We start from the raw sequence: 13,172 nt of genomic DNA, 5'->3' as shown, positions 1-13,172 counted from the left end.
TACTTTATGACTTGAAAAGGTCCGAACTGATGCAATTTTGGAGTTACTCCATCTCAGCCAGAAGCATTATCACATGTCAATAAATACCACAGGAAAAACAAGAGAGAAGAGCAAGAAGAACTGCAGCAATTTTTTAAGAAAAAATAGCCATTTAATCAGCATCCTAAACTTCTTTGTGTTGAAAATGCTAATTACTAAGCAAAAACCAGCTGACATTTAATTTTAAATTTAAAAAGCTTTTGACATGAGACCCCAACAGAGGCTTATAGAAAGCAAACCAACACGAGATTAAAAGTTTTGTTAAATATTAAGGAGACATTGAAGAACAAGAAACAGAAGTAAGCAACCAATTCAACACATAAAAAATAAAACATGCTGACAGTCAATAGAGACTAGTTCATGGTCTATAATATATCTCAATATGCAAAACTGAATGAACAGCAAAATAATTGTGTCTCATTGGGAAAAAATAGTTTAAAAATAATAATAACAAGAAAAAATATTAAAAACCAGAAATAACTGTGGAAAGGGTCAAAGCAAACTAGCTAAATTGGTATACTAACTGAACAAGAAAAAAACTGTTGATAAGTTAAATAACCAATTATTTGAGGTACTAAAGCCAGTTATCAAGCACTGAATGAATATAATGGAGGCAACCAAAAGATTTACTCAAATCATCACTGGCAAGAAGCAAAAATGCAAAAACTATGCAGAAGAATTAATCAAAATGCTGACTTAGAGATTTAAGTATAACTGAACAAAGGTTATACAGATACACAAAGCAAAACAAAGATCCTGCAAAACAGACACTTCTTTTTACCTAAAATTTGAAATTCAGTAGAAACAGCTGAGGACGTAAGCCAACCACTACCTATCAGCAGTTAAGACAAAAAGTTGCCTTGTAAGGCTACGCCTCAATTGCCTACTAACAATTTCCTGTGAAACAACTAGTACTGACTTATATCAAACTAGAATGCAAGTCAATGGTCTGATTTTGTCTTTAATCCTGTTTGCAATGAACATTTCTCTTTGTCTTCAGACATTAGCTACAACCAACTGAAAATCTGAGCCAAAGCGGGAAAAAAACCAAAAAAACCAAACCCAAACTGAAATGGAATTTCAGCATTCATTTAAATTTTAATCACGTAAAACAAAACTACTACCACCATAAAAGCTTCTGTTGCAAATCTCACCACACTGAAGTGTTTTAAAAACCAGTCTACTTCAGTGGAAAACAGTGGAAAACAAACCCCAAACATTATGGTTTCTATAAAGCGAACAGGTTTTCTGAAGCGCAGGACCTCAAGCTGAGCATCACATCTGAATCTCTGTGCTACCTTGTCCAAATAATAGAAACACAGACGAGATGCCCACATTTCTCAGTAAGTGCTACTCACACAAACAACTTACTTTCATTGGCATGAGTGCAAGGAAGTCCGTGACAAGGTTATGGATTTTGCGAATGTAAAATTCCTCCTGGTAGAAATTTTCAGACGCCACAACAGATTCAGTCAGGAAGAGGAAAACATAATCAGCAATTGCTAGCTCTGCCATTGCCTCGTCTGCCTCAGTGAATTCTGCTAGAGCTGGGCAACAAAATTCACAAGAGGGGAAGAAGTAAATAACAATCTGTTACCAAACAAATATATTTCAGGATACACAGACATGCAAATTTCCACGCTTCTATCAACTCTGTTTTTTCTAATGTACAGGAGAACTAGACTGAAAAAAAGATAAATTAGTGGCAGATGATGACCTCAACTTTCTGTTTTAATAAATGTTACAGTGCATATCCATTTACCCCAAAAAATCTAAGGCAGTCAACCAAGAATCACAAACCAACTTTAATTAAACATTAATTATAATGTTTACTTTTTTTTTTTTTTTAGATATTTTGGAGTAGACTCAATTTTGACGTAGTAGAAAGCTATATGGTTTGTGAAGTTCAGAAAGGAAAGAAGAAAATTATCAATAGATTCATCATATCAAGATACTGAGGTCTAACATCTACAGATGTAAAAACAAACACAGTCAAGAATCTATTCTGGATTTAAGCAGATTCAAATGATACCAAAGCTGAAAATGAAATCCTTGAATTTTCCAGTATGTTAAAATCTCATTCACTTCAATGAGGCACTATTACTGTCTAGTAAATAATTACTTCTACATCTGTGTACATTTCAGAGCAATTCATTTCACTACAACCAAACTCACATAGAAAAAGTTTTAAGGAAGTAAATAACACTTCAGAAAGGTACTAGATCCTTTGACTTACACTACTTGCAAGCTCTGAATACTAATGTGCAGCAAGTGAACTTTACCTGTCACATCAGAGAATTGGGATATTCCTCGCAATGTCAGTGCCCAGGCTAATCTAACAGTGGCTTGCAGGCCAGGTAATTTCCAGGGCTGACACTCCTGAAGCCGAGTGTGGATCGTTGCTATGTACTGTCTTTCTGCTAGCAGAGGGAGCCGGTGCATCAAGTCTTCAACAACAAAAACACAAAACCAATACTCAGTGAACAAATGTGAAAAAACACATGCAAAATCCTGCCAATTTGTTACTGATCTATAACAAAACTGCTTAGACAACAATTTATCCCTCTGCACAATGCAACCTCTGGGAAAGCTGCCAGCATTACCTTCACGATCCTCTGCCCCTTGTTCCAAAAAGCTGACATCAAAGCAGTAAAGGAGAGCCATGAGAAGAGACAAGTTCACGCCATCCAACGAGCCATCGGCTTCCACTGTTACCTTCTCCAGGTAACTTATGAGGAGCAGAGTGTCATCCTTACTCAGGGGTGACTGACAGGTCCAGACAAAGAGACTTTCAGCCAAGGACTGTCGGCATTCTTTAATGAGATCAGAAACCTTTACAAGACAAACAAACAAACAAACAAACAATAAAAACTAACCTGGTGAATGCTCAATTTCTCCTTCTCAATCATGATGACTGGCTTAACCTAAAAATCACTCTAAAGACAGCAGCTACAGAAAATGCTGTGTTTATTTCCTAAACAGAAAAAGGACACTTCTGTTTGTTAATTGCATTTATATTCCTATGTATTTCATGAGAGGTGTGAGTAGATACCTGGGAATATAACTACACACAAACCAGCATCCCTGTCGAGGTCAAGAGACATCAATCTAAATTGAATTTACATAGCTGTAAACGCATCATAGAGAAGGCACACTTCCTGTCTCCAATTACACAACTGCACTGGTAGTTACCCCAGTTACAGTCAACCTTCCCTTTGCCCCAAAAAATCACTCTTCAGGTGAAACTAAGGTAAATTAAGGTAATTTCAGGTAAATGTGAAAGATACTCTTTCCACAGTTTCTACATTCGTAGTAAAAGTGTAAGGCTAGTTCTTTATCCAGTGGAAAGTAAATTGATTTCTCATTACACAGGGCTATGATGTTTAGGCCGATTACCCATTAGAAATGAGATCAAAAATTAAAACAGTAATGTTTAAAATCTTCCCGCTAGCAAAATTATGCTGCAGTTAGTCACAGTGTCAATTAAGTCCAAGAACTACAAAGATGACAATGTTTTTTCAAGCAATTTTCCCTTGACTATTAGAAATGCTTTCATTCATATTAACATAATTGGGTGCTTAAGAGAATTATTCACCTGACTCAACTTGGTTTCAATCTGTTTTAATAATTTGTGAATTAGTTCACTTTTCTTATGTCAATAGTGCAGATAATGGTAGTGCTTGTAATTGAAAACACAGACTTCAGAATTTAAAAAAGCAGAAATTTACACACAGTGTAAATATTAGGCTTAGATTTTTATTGTCACTGCTCTTCACTAAAAATAAGACATGCCCTAGCATCTGGGAGAAACAGCAAAATAGAAATGCAGGAAGTGATGTGAATCCCACACTGATATTGCACAAGCTGTGGAGCAGTACCTGTGATCTCAGAGAGCAGCAGACTTTGTGCAAAGGTAAAGGACCCCTTGCAGTCTAACTCTACCCTAATGTGTTGAGTAACAGAAGAATATCCATGCTCAGTGAATTTTACCTCTTTGCGATGTTTCTCACTGCCCAATCCTCGCTCTCTCTGGAGTTTATCAAATTCATTGTTCAAATCAATGTGAGACACAAGTGTAAGGATCTTCTGAGTCAAACCCTGCTCCATGAGGTCATCTGTAAAGCGTGTTGTCATGGAAACTAACTCTTGACTGTAACAGAAAGAATATAAATTCAACAATTAATCATAGTTTTCCAGTCACAAACATGTCTAAAATACTGAATCCCATAAAATGTATTTGATTACAAAAAAACATACAAATAAATTATATACAGAGAGCAACTAAAGGCGCATCACTAATCAGTAAGTAGTGCCCTCAAAACATTATGCTTAAGGGATACAGAGTCCTTACACAGCTGTAGGTTCAAGAACATGGAATGAGAATACAACAGGGATCAGCTAGTTAAGATTTCTATTAAAAGGAAAAAGTATTATATACAAGATGCACATAACTCACAAGTTCACAGGCTCTTTCTTACTAGTAAATGCAATTGTCAAGATAATACACTCACAACTTATATTTACACTAGAACACATTTTTTTCATCTTTCTCTAGCCAGCCTGGGAGCAGTGTGCATTGCTTTCTTTTTCAAGGCAAAAAATACTAGCATATAATGTTCACCAGTAGACAGTATATTCCTTTCAAGTAAAGGCAGGATCACAATTCCCCTTTACAGTACACAGAAAGTCAGAACACAGCAGTGTCCTCAAATACTGAGCAATGACCACTAGTCAGAGCAACAATGACTGGGAAAGTGTCTGAAATAAAATACTGCCAAAAGGTGAAGTAGCATGAAAGAACTGAAAGTAAAATAGATATCCCTATGATCTAACAAAAATATGTGCAAAATATGATTATGCTTAAGAAACAAACATGAAAGCAGCTGCATCAGGTTACAAGAAGAAAGCAAATTCGAGACTATACATATTCCCTTTAGTCTAATTAGTTCTAAAAGCACTCAAAACAAAGAGTTTTGATCAGCTTATTGCCCTGGTACAGACCTGAGTTCCAATGTCCACGTCTTGCCTTGGCGTGACTGGATGAGGGCTCGCAGTGAATTGGCAATGCACCTTTTTCCATCCCAGTACAACAGGACTGCCACTAGACCTCTTGTCAGGCCAGGAAAGTGAGGCTGCTGGTGTTCTCCTAGTGAATGAAAATGCACAGAAACAGACAAGGAAAGCTGAACCAACGTGCCTTGATAACAACTCTATATCTTTATATTTATAATTGAAATACAAATATCAAAGTAACTGTGGTTATTCACTACCACTTTGATTTGTTTCAGACACTTAAAAGAAATCCCAGATATTTTGGGTGCTATTGGTAAAATTAATACTCAACTACTAAAACATACAAAAATTTTTTTAAATGCTAGTCCAAATGGTATTTGCCACTGATATGTACCAATCTTAATAATCAATTTGAGATGATTATCATAGAAATATCTTTTATTCAAAATTAAATTTTCTATCTGAAAGTACATTGAAAATTCAAGTTCAAAACAGAATGAGCCTGACTTGAAGATGGCTTTCCAAACTTGAATTCTACTTCTTTAACAAATTTTTCAAGTTAATGAACAGTAGCTAGTAATAACAATTAACAATTTTAACTTAATCATTCTAAAATCAATCTTCTACACAAAGAATGTGTCACTCTCCAGAACACTTCTCTTACTAATCAGTTATTAGATTACAGAATCGCACAGCAATGTATAACTATCATATAATTTGAAGAATCAGTATCTATTACACTGCTTTATGGAAAAATTCTCATCATGTTTTAATTACGTTTAAAGTCAATGATACAGAAAGTAAATCATAAAACCTCCTCAGAATATACCCCCCTTTGCAATAGCTGAGCATACAAACATTAGGGTTTAGAACACTGCTACCATATGACATTACAGTGAGAATTTCTTTTTAAGAACATTCTGTGATAGGAAGCTAAGGCCTTCACTGTATCATGCATTCACCTTAAATGTACACTTAAACAAGAAGGCCCTATTTAAGCAGTATTTCTCCAGATCTTAAATACTCTGCCTTCTCACCAGCTAGAAGGAGCTCAACAGCTGCCAGCTCTCCAATATCAAAGAGGTCACTGAGGATAAAGGCTTCTCTGATGAGCTGCTCTGGCAAAAGCCTAGTTCCCTGCTGACCCTGGATAGCAACTCCTTCTGTGCTTGCTTTCTGAATCTTCTCATGCTGCTGAACATTTTTTGGCTGCAAGAGAAACAAGCATCGGAAGTTATTCAACATGGCAAGATCAAATACTGAATAAAGCTTTACACACTAATTCTTCCTCACAAACACAGCTCTGTCAGGTTAGGTTGCCATCATAAAAACAAAAGTAGTGTTTTTAAGCAGAGATAGTAAAGGCATCCTAAAAATGCTTCATGCTTGGACAGCAGTGGTCTCTTTGTGGGAACGTAAAAGAATAAACTTATACAATCAGTGCTGACATTTAGTTTACACAAAATACTAGTGGTTGAAAATAAACTTCGATACAATTCTCAACAGGAATTGATATCAACTCAGTGAAAGACCTCTGGGTTGTTGATCAGAACACTTGTGTGACTCCCAACTGTTTTCTACATTACTCTTTTTCCATTAAACTGAGATGCTAAAATATACTGATGAAACTCTATAGCTGACTGTTAAATTTTCTGACCTTTCAATTTAAAAAAGCCATCTACTACTGGAGAAATTACACCACTGAAAGAAGACATATTTCTAGTTACCACCTTACTATCCCCAAGAAACAGGGATTTTTTTTCACATTATCTGGCATTCTGAACAAGACACATTCTGTATTTTTTAAGTTCATGTGTTCAACTATTTTTTGTTTGTCAATCTGACTGAAATATGAGCAAAACCAGACAACATTTGTGCTTTATTTCAGACACACAAGAGTAACAAAAAAAGTTAATACATGACTGATGGATCATGAGATACTTTTACTATTCCTTTCAAAATAGCACTCAAATAATGAGAGAAAAAAATCATCATAGATAAAATTATCCTGTAGATGATACAATAAAATATGCACGTGTTATTTTTTCCCACTTAATACTATTTGTATTCTTTCAGCAGAACAGGACTGGTATAACACATCTGTAAAAATGTACATCTGTTATGTACTGTAAAAATGTCACATGAAAAGAATGGCCAGGGTCTAAAATGGCATGTAAGACTATAAGACAGAGTAAATCATCAGCTGCCCAGCTCATTCCAGAAGAGAGCATTAGTCCAGTACCGGATTTCTGAAGAGAGAAATGAAGTCAGATTTGTGCTTCTTTAAAACTTGATCGAGACGATGAACAGCTTCAGGTTGCCTTTTCCAAATGGCATTCATTACAGTCTGCCATATGTCTTTATATGGACCCCACAAGCTTGCAGCTAAAAGAAGAGATAAACAAAAACAATGTATTTGAAACAGAGAAAGGAAGAAAACAAATTATTTCTATATGGCTTTCAATAAGTAGACTCTTTTTCAGTTTACTGTTACTCTTGGCATGTCAGTATACTCTTACACCCATCAAGAAAAGTGTATTTTCCTTTCCTAAGGCACAAAAACAAGAAAACCAACAACGGTCTGATATAAATCTTAATTGCATCTAGGGAAGTAAAGAACCAAAAAAGATGATGTACACACCTAAATTCTGGTGCTGAAAGTCATCATACAAGAATACTTACAATGCAGGTATTTGGTTGGAAAGGACCTTTAAGGCCGCTGAGTTTAAGCATTAATCTGACACTGCCAAGTCCACCACTAAAACATGTCCCCAGGTGCCACATCTATATGTCTTTTAAATCCCTCCAGGACGTGACTCTACTTCTACAGAACACTCCAGAAAAGGACTACTTTCACTATTAGTTAAACAACCCATCAAATCAAAATATACAATACTCTTGCATTACAGCAGATGGCTAAAGAAAAATTGTTTCAACCATTTGCGAAGATTACTACTTGAGTGAGCAAGTTGGGAAAACCAAAAAGCAGTTTAAGCAAAAGCAAGCTATTTAAATCACCCTTATTGCTCCTACGTTGTCAGAGATGAACCAGTGTGTACTGAGCTAGTCATCTGGAAGGGGTGTAAAATCCTGCCTCACTAATCAGAGTAAAACATTCTCTGTTGAGAGAGCACAAACTCCTTTGATTACTCAAACTAAAATTGATATCCCTCCCAACAATCAAAATGCCAATCTCCTAAGCTTCAAAGTACCTCCAGAATGTCAGATCAAAGACTGCCATACTTAAATGGTGAAGTCTACACACTTAAATGGTGAAGCCATTCATGCTGAGTAGCTACACGTGAATTTACAAATGACTGAGACAACACATTTAGCAGTGCCAGTATGGCTCTGTCAGGCCAACCTGTAAAAAAGGGACAAATTTGTCTTTTCTGATCATCAGTGTTTTAACTCATTCGATGCTATCCCTGCCTAGAAATAGCTACTACTGCATGCATAATTTCACACTCAGCTGTAACTGGCTGTCCCACACAACTTCAGAGTTCAGATCTATTTCCACTTGAAATTGTCTTTTCACTCTTACTGCTTTACTAAGTCCAGTAAGCACCAGCAGCAAACCACAGGGCCTGCCAAAAGCTGTTCAACTACTTCCCTGGTCCATTTGTTTGCTCTTACCACATAACTGCTGGGAAATTAGAACAAATTAAGGATCTAACTTCTCTAAGCAAAATCTAATCCAAAAAGGAGTTTCTTTTCAACAGGATCACATCTACAACACAGTTTGCTCTGCAATGGCACAAAGATCAATTACTGCAGAGAAAGGAATAGGTAGCTGGAATAGGAAGAGGTGGGACTTCAGCAACCATGCTGACTTTTTCCCACTTAAGCTGTTTCATTATTACTAGTTTTAGAAAGGCTGACCATCCCATCAGAGACAGAAAGAAAACACAGGCTGAGCTGCTTCTCTTGGCAACAACAGCAGCTGATGCTTACATGCCTGAACATTTTGCCAAGTGATGGACTCAACCACGATATGTCTGTTACCATAAACAATATACTATAACATAAGGCAAAATCTTTACCAGTACTAGTGCCACATCTCCTTTTAATTTTTCTCATATTTCTTGTAAAAAACTCCTTCTTCCCCTATTTTTTTTTAATCATAAGGCTATAGACTCTCCTGCTGTTTAACTCATAAAATTGTCTCATTTGAACTATTCCATTTCACTTCAACAAAGCCACAGTTTTTCATGAAGAGTCTTTGCTTTATTATTGCTTTTCTGTAAGGCTACAGGGATACAAGCCATTCAGTGAGATCAAAGAATCTTCTCTGAAAAATCTACTTGCCACAGGAATGGAGGTTTTAATTCTATTAGCTAGAATTAATAATGACTATTAACTGTTACTCCTAACATAAAAAACCTTATTTACAGGCCTTTTGGCCTATATGCCAGTGATAACTACTAACATAAAAAACCTTATTTACAGGCCTTTTGGCCTATATGCCAGTGATAACTGTTTTTCACAGGGTCTCCATTCTCCTTCTGTGAACCTAATGAAGCTCAGCAAGAGTAAATGCAACATCTTGCACCCAACACAGAACCACTTCACAGGCTGGGAACCAAGGGAGATTCTGGAAAGCAGCTTTACCCAAGAGTCAAACACCCAAGCGTCCTAGCAGACAGGAGGCTGAATACCACCAGTCATACAGGCTCCAGGCTGTATTAACAGCTGTAGCCAACTGTTAGACGCAAGTAAGTGATTATTTAGGCATCTCAGAGTCCTTCACTCCCATGCTGCGTGTAATTTTGGGCTCCTCAGAGCTAGACACTGAAATAGTGAGCCAGAGAACAGGATGAATGAGAGGCTGAAAGAAGTAACCTGGTCCAGCCTTACAAAAAGAAGGCTAAAGAGGAATAGGGGCTTGGTTTTCTCTAACTATCGAATGGCACTATACGTAGAAAGCAGGGCAAATTTCTGGATATATTTCTCTTTTCCCTCTTACTCCACAGAGTATTAGGAGATGAGTGTAATACCGAAGTGATGCGTAACCACGTGCACACCGAGTTACCACAGTCCCCTGTAAGCAAGGAGGCCTTGGCTGCCTGACGTGACTCTCCGCCAGGACCAGCCAGGCATGGCGGCAGCTCTGACCGCAGAGCTCAATCGCCGAGCAGCTCTGCGCGGCCCGAGCCCGGGCACCGCCGCACGGAAGGCCGCTCTCCCAGCGCCTGCCCGCACACCGCGCCCCGCCCCGGCCGGGCGCCCCGCAGCCCTTCCCCGCAGCCCGCCGGGCCTCGCCTCGCCGCTTCGCCACGCCCGGCCTGCCCAGGGCGGCCGCCCCGGTTCCGCGGGTTCGGAGGAGAGGCGCAGGGCCGCCGGCGGCTGGGGAGCGGGACGGCCGCGGGGAGAGGCGGAGGAGAAGCGGGAGCCCCACGCTCAGATTGTTCTTACCCGAATTTACCGCCAACGGAGCCGCCATCTTGGGGAGAGGGAGGCGCGTCGCGGCGCCGGCGCCCGAGGAAGGCCCGGCCGAGCCCGGCGCGCCTCGGCCCCGCCTCGCCGCCGCGCGGCTGGGCACGAGCGCGGGGCGGCCGCTCCCGCGCCGGGGCCCCGGCAGGGGCAGGGCCAGCGGCTCCGGCAGCGGCGGGGCAGCCCCGCGCCCGGGCTGATGGGAGCTGTAGTCAATGCAGGTGAATGGTTCAGCCTGCCCGTCGGCTTCGCGTTCCCTCGAGGCGGCTGCGGGAAGGGAGAGCGCCGGCTTCTGCACTCCCGCCTTCGCTCCTCTGATGTAAATAACACCGCGATTCCGCGCCGTTCCGTTCTTCTTTCCCTTTTCCTTTCACTTGAGCGTGGCTCAAGTGAGTCTTTCCTCCCAAGCCCTGCCTTATAAGCCGTTTTCATTGAATATGGCTAAACACCTGAATTCACACACTGCAGTAAGAGATACATTTACTAGAATATTTTAATTTATTTTTTAACTGGAAAAAAAACCAAAACATCAGGACTATTCCAGCTTGTCTGGTTTCTGATTGAAGTCTTAAAAAAATAGAGACAATAATTTTTGCATGTGAACTAGGGTTTACAACCTTGTATAGGGGAGGAGAAAAAAAAAAACCACAAAAAAACCCCAATCACCAGCTCTGATAGGAGTTATCCTGTGAAGAAAGCAGCATTTAAACTCAAAGTATGTGCAAGAAAGAAAAGGAAAAAGTACCAGGCACAAAGAAAAGAATATAAAAATCATGTTTATACACTTGTTTATCTGGAGCTGAGGAAAAAATGACAAATATCAGTATCTTAGAAGTAGTCTCTGTCTGAACTCAATTTACCATTCTTTGTCCCAGTAGTAATCAACATTCTTACAGAGTATTACCTTTAGGATAAAAACTTCCACCAAAAGTACTCATTTTTAGTTCCAATAGTTCCCCTCTTGAACTTTATTGAACCAGTATTTCATGGTTGCAAAATCATGTCCAATGAACTAGACCCATGGGAAATTGGCAAAATAACTACCTTTGCTTCTGTAGATCTCCCCTATAATGGGATGGCAGAAGGGGTAATAGAGAGAGAGCAGTGCTCCTGGGGTGAGAGTGAATTGGCAAGGCAGCTGTAAGAAAAAGGAGACAGAAAACAGAGAAATTGTTTCACTTAGAAGAGAAGAGAGAAATGAATATTTTGAAAAAGAGGGGAATTCTCAGAGTTCAGTAGATGAATGTGTCCTCAATAATTTGGCCTAATTTGTTGATTTAGTCAAAGACCCCATATTTCTTTGAGATTGACCTTATCCTGGTCTTAGCCATGAACAGACCAGACCTATACTGATGAGAATGACAGTGAATTGTCCATTTCATTCCAGGAAATGAAGAATGCCAGGCAAGAGGTAAAAGTAGGAAATAAGTGAAGTTATTCCCTAAGCAGCTGAACTAAAGCAGCCTTGGTGCCTGTGTGGGGCATTCCTGTGTCCTCTCCTGTGCATCATTCCCTGTGAAGCCATAGTCCTGCTCCTCTGCTGCCCATGTGCCACCCCAAGGCCCATGACTATGAAAGGCAGGTATCAGATAAACTTGGAGATGCATGTGCTGATCACCTGGCCACAGCAAATATAATGGATAGCTTGAGGTTTTGCTTCAGTCTTTCTTTCCACAGAGATTCTAATTTTGATCTTTTTCCTTTACACATTCCCTGATTTTCACTAAGTTTATGAGCCCTCTAGCCTTTGATCAGATTAGGTTGGAATTGACTCAGAAATTGCAACAGGTTCAAAAGTTACTGAAAAAGTTTGGCTTACAGTGTGATTTCCTAAGCTGTGTTTCCTTAAGAAACATGAAGTTTTAAAGTAGAGAGAGAAATAAATAATTGATTAAAAAAAAAAAAAAAAAGCCTTTCCCAGGCATTAAGAGCTGTCATATTTCTTTTGGCATTCAGATACAGCCAGATTGCACCCACATTTTTTGAACTCCATTGAAGGAAAAAATCCTTTCTAATCACTGCAGATTTAGTATTTTAAATTTCCAAATAATTCTTTCTTCCCCTTGCCAATTGACCTAGGGTCACATAGCAACAAGAAAAAAAGCCTGAAATAGTGGATGGCAAGGGGTAGGTCATTGGGCAGCTGAACTGCAGAAGAAAAAATACCACATTTGGCTCCAGCTGCACAGCATTTATTATATTCTTTCTCTGTCAGCAATGTGATATTTTAATGCAAAATAGTTGTGACAGTTCAGCTCCTAGTATGGATGAAGTAAGAGAGGGATCTAGCTACACCATACCATACATTCTGCACATATTTTTATTGGCACAACTGCATCCATCCATCCATGCTTTAATCAGTAGGGAAGCCCATGAATAGTAATTCTTGCTTATTCTTGCTTTATTTGCTGTCCTTTAATTTAGGTTCCCATTGTTTACCCAGGATCACTGGCTGGTTTGGTAGTCTATTTTTGACAAGTCACTATAGGGAAAGAATACCTCATTCCTCTCCCTAAAAATAGCTCTCAGCAAGTTCTGCAACACAGATGGGTTCAAGAAGGGACACCAATGTCTTTCATCCTTAATTACTAGACAGAAATCTGTGAAGTATCAAAGGTAGGCTGACACTAAATATCTGGGATGGATATTAATTTGCCTGGATTCCAGGGAAAGGAGGTTCCAAGTTG

The 13,172-nt window shown here is 39.2% G+C and overlaps 1 protein-coding gene across 2 annotated transcripts in view; it reads right to left on the bottom strand.

The window, feature by feature from the left end:
* Positions 1-13,172, bottom strand: part of NUP205 (nucleoporin 205) — a 60,449-nt gene that overhangs the window by 34,586 nt on the left and 12,691 nt on the right. Inside the window, exons 1-8 of one of the 2 annotated variants that reach the window (XM_059846693.1) lie at positions 10,468-10,572; positions 7,295-7,437; positions 6,090-6,261; positions 5,041-5,185; positions 4,030-4,189; positions 2,643-2,871; positions 2,322-2,486; positions 1,411-1,586 (exon numbers count right to left, since the gene is read on the bottom strand). In XM_059846693.1, the coding sequence (XP_059702676.1) occupies positions 1,411-1,586; positions 2,322-2,486; positions 2,643-2,871; positions 4,030-4,189; positions 5,041-5,185; positions 6,090-6,261; positions 7,295-7,437; positions 10,468-10,495 (1,218 nt within the window). In that variant the 5' untranslated portion in view covers positions 10,496-10,572. Of the gene's footprint in view, positions 1-1,410; positions 1,587-2,321; positions 2,487-2,642; positions 2,872-4,029; positions 4,190-5,040; positions 5,186-6,089; positions 6,262-7,294; positions 7,438-10,467; positions 10,573-13,172 lie in introns of those variants that run through there. The other variant, XM_059846694.1, reaches the window with a different exon arrangement.

This window comes from Haemorhous mexicanus, chromosome 5 (assembly GCF_027477595.1).
Source record: "Haemorhous mexicanus isolate bHaeMex1 chromosome 5, bHaeMex1.pri, whole genome shotgun sequence".
In the NCBI taxonomy this organism is placed as follows: domain Eukaryota; kingdom Metazoa; phylum Chordata; class Aves; order Passeriformes; family Fringillidae; genus Haemorhous; species Haemorhous mexicanus.
The sequence above is the reverse complement of the archived record's forward strand: the minus strand, read 5'-3'. Positions and strand labels throughout refer to the sequence as shown.